The 3475-nt window shown below is 32.6% G+C and overlaps 1 protein-coding gene across 2 annotated transcripts in view; it reads right to left on the bottom strand.

Annotated features, from left to right (window-relative positions):
• Positions 1–3475, bottom strand: part of CYB5R4 (cytochrome b5 reductase 4) — a 110145-nt gene that overhangs the window by 61333 nt on the left and 45337 nt on the right. For both annotated transcript variants that reach the window (XM_069065079.1, XM_069065078.1), the window contains exons 9-10: positions 2094–2126; positions 7–129 (exon numbers count right to left, since the gene is read on the bottom strand). In XM_069065079.1, the coding sequence (XP_068921180.1) occupies positions 7–129; positions 2094–2126 (156 nt within the window). The remainder of the gene's footprint in view (positions 1–6; positions 130–2093; positions 2127–3475) is intronic.

Genomic DNA, 3475 nt, shown 5'->3' with positions numbered 1-3475 from the left:
TTATACCTTTTTCTCTGTGTTCAGTAAATGAATTATGATTCTCCAGGGGATGTCCAAGATACTTCCAAGAGACGTTATCTTTTTTCTTCAGAACAATCTCTACTTTACCCGTTTTTTCTGCAACACGCACTAAAAATAAATTCCATCAGTATTCAAAACTGGGATTATACTTTATATCAGCCTACCAAGAGTCAGCTCTTTAAAAAAAAAAGAGTTTGTTCCAAACTTATGAATGTCATAGATATGATATATTTCACGGTAAAAAGAAGAACAAATATAAACTAACGTTTTGGTTATATTTCAACAAAATTCCTTCTGGCTCATTGCTTCTAAAATACTTTACCCCAAATGGTTTGAAAGGAACCAAATTTACCTGCTAGACTCCCAGATCTGTACCCTATCAGGGTCAATCCTTTACTTGTGAGGCCCTGAAACTTCTCTTTCCAAGCTCCAAGCATGTCCAAAACAAATGCTGTGCTAGGAACTTACTCAATTTTCTGATGCCCAGGAGAAAGATCTCCATTTTGCTGGCTTCAAAAGAAAAAGCTTCTTTTGTTGATAATAATTGGATAAGTTTTAGCTTGATCCTTGGATCACAAATCTAGGAGTGGAAGAGACTGTGGATATAAGGTTACGAACTGTAGTTTTATCCATATTGCTAATGATCTCAGGGGTTCATTCCTATACTGTTTTGGGTTTCTCAGAAAACTGGTTCGATCCTCAAGTGCTACATTCCTTTACTTTCACACCAATCCATTCCCTAATCAAGCAGTATAAAAATAAACAGAGTAGCAGGTTGTCCAGAATCACCCCCATCTCTCTTCTTGGCACACCCCCTGCCGACAAACCACTCAAGTTATCTCTACACTTTACCCCAAATTTGCTTCTGAAGCATTATGTCTTAAATAATAGGCAGAATAGCCAACATGAATTAATCAAAAGTTACTTCTATAAAAGTTTCCAATTGTCTTATGTTCTTTTGTAAGGTGGCCCTAAAGTTTCTGGACATAATCTCTGATTGAATGTCAGTAAATATGCCATGGGGGAAGGGAGTTTTCAAGGAATTCTGGAAAACTGGCAGGTGAAACTGGTTTCTCATCATACTGGATGAAGTATAATCCATTATGCAGGTTGTTTTTAAAACTGGGCTAATTTGCATCATACTCATATTAACTTATCTCAAGTTAATTGCTTAAGGGCCATGCTACTGCACGGTTGGTCAACATGCTTAGTCATGTCAATTAATTAACAAACCTAAAAAATCAAGCCTAAACTTAATTAAGTCAGTAAGCATTTGATGGTTCTAAAATAAATTTAATTATCTCCTTTTTAACATGTCTAAGAAAACAGGATAAATGGGGTAGGCAGATGCAGAATCTAATTATGTGGGGAAAACATAAAGAAGCAGGTTTGTTGGTAAATACAACTGAACTAAATGAGTCTGAAAGCTAATGAAAATTTCCTTGAAAATATGTATGACTTTTTTTAAAATACTTTTTGGCACATATAGTTTACTCATTACGACAAAATATTTTGCTATAGTTACAGAATTACTATAAGTTCTATAAATATAATATAGTATCATTCTTTTATCTTATAACCAAAAATTAAAAGCCCATACTGGGCAAGGATACACGGTAAAACATTTTATAAAATCTGAATATTCTTGATTCAATGTTTTAAACTCACCATTGTTAGTATTAAATATGTAAATGCAGATACTTAAACATGTATTTGCTCTAATAAAAATGGTAACAGCTACAAGGGAGAGAAGGGGAAAGAGAATAGAAAGAAGTAAGAAGGAAAAGACAATGAAAAGTAGAATAATGGAAAAAAGAAGACATGAAACAGGGAAGGGAGACAGCTATAAGAGAAGGAAGAAGGGAAGGAAAAAAGAGAGGGAAAAACTAACGAAACAAAGATGGAAGTAGATGAGAAAGAGAATAATGTAGCTCTTGAATCTGAATTTCTCAAGACCTAATGATTTAAACAGTTTAGAATAAAGATACATTTTAGTACTTATGTAAAAAAAATTTAACAATGATAAAGCTATTAAATAAAATTTAGGAAAATATTTTATTTTATAAACTTACCAGAAATGTCCTCTTGAATTTCATGGCTCAATTCTACAACAGAAATATCTGATTTAGTCTTCATTTCCATAAACCAAACTTTCTTTTAAATCACTGAATCTACAAGCACCAGAAGAGATCATCTTCATCTTATGTTCTAGTAACATAATATGCTCCAATTATCTTAAATAATAAATTACTTAGATAAGCCAAAAGCTACAAATTCTATTCAATTGAAATAGAGAGCAAAACCATTTAAAACTTTTTTTAATATGCCAAAAAAGTTACTATGTTCATTTACTATTTCCCACAAATTAAGAATCAACCCTCAATTTTCCACAAGTGAATAATCCAAAGCTGCCTCCTAACTACTGTCCAGCTGAGTTGAAAAAAGGCCTCAAAACAGAGGAGTAAATCCCTGTATGTGTGAATCTGCTTGTTCAATATACATATCCAAGCAAAAATAATTTCAATCTCTTTTCAATAATCTAAAATCACATCCACTTCACTAGCATGAACAATTGAGACTTGACTTTTTTGAAATTTTTTGATTCAATTTCAATAACAACAAATTTTATACCCTTTTTTGTATTTATAGTAGGTGAAATGTTCAGCTATACAAATTAGAACATATATCATGCATAAAGGATATTGGAAAAAGATAATTTCACAAAGAAAACTACTTTGATACTAACAACTAACATACGTTACAATACAACTGACAATACAACTGGGCACAAAAGATAAGCAAATTTTCTTCTGAAAGACATAGTCTATCAAGCTTTATGTTAACATTGAAAAAACTGAGAGAAAGAATGAAAACTAGATCAGATGCATTTCTGGATGAGAAGTTTAATTTCAAGACTGCCTGAACTGTTCCTTTTAACCCTATGGGTATTTAAAAAAAAAAAAAAAGATTAACTCAGACCAAGTGCCAGGCTGAAGACACTTCTTTAACAGAGTAAGGTGTAGTCAGCATGATGCTAAGTCAGCAGAGACATCTTAGAGCTTCGGCCATGTTCTGCAAAAGTAAAATGCAATATTCTGTAACTAAGAATAGATGCTAAATGTACCATTACTAAGACTTCTCTAAGAACCTGAAATAATAAGGGCATTATTCTATAAGCATTTTGTATATGCATGTGTGTATGTGTGTGTGTTCTATTGCTGGCTTATAATTAGGTATATGTTACTTGTCTGCTCTCACGAATTACTATACTTTCATTTTCAAGAGAGAAAATGGTGAGAAATTGAAGCCAGAAGCACTAGAAACAGTTTTCAGAAAAGAAAACTGGGAAGAAGGAAAAATCTCATCTACTATACTAGCTTGTTTCTGTCACATTCATATCTGGTAATGGAGCAGAAGAGACAGAACAATGAAATGTCAGGATCTGGAGAAAGCA

Source organism: Petaurus breviceps, unplaced genomic scaffold (genome assembly GCF_028583685.1).
Source record: "Petaurus breviceps papuanus isolate PSGF00001 unplaced genomic scaffold, PetGlider_PUasm1.0 90667, whole genome shotgun sequence".
In the NCBI taxonomy this organism is placed as follows: Eukaryota; Metazoa; Chordata; class Mammalia; order Diprotodontia; family Petauridae; genus Petaurus; species Petaurus breviceps.
The sequence above is the reverse complement of the archived record's forward strand: the minus strand, read 5'-3'. Positions and strand labels throughout refer to the sequence as shown.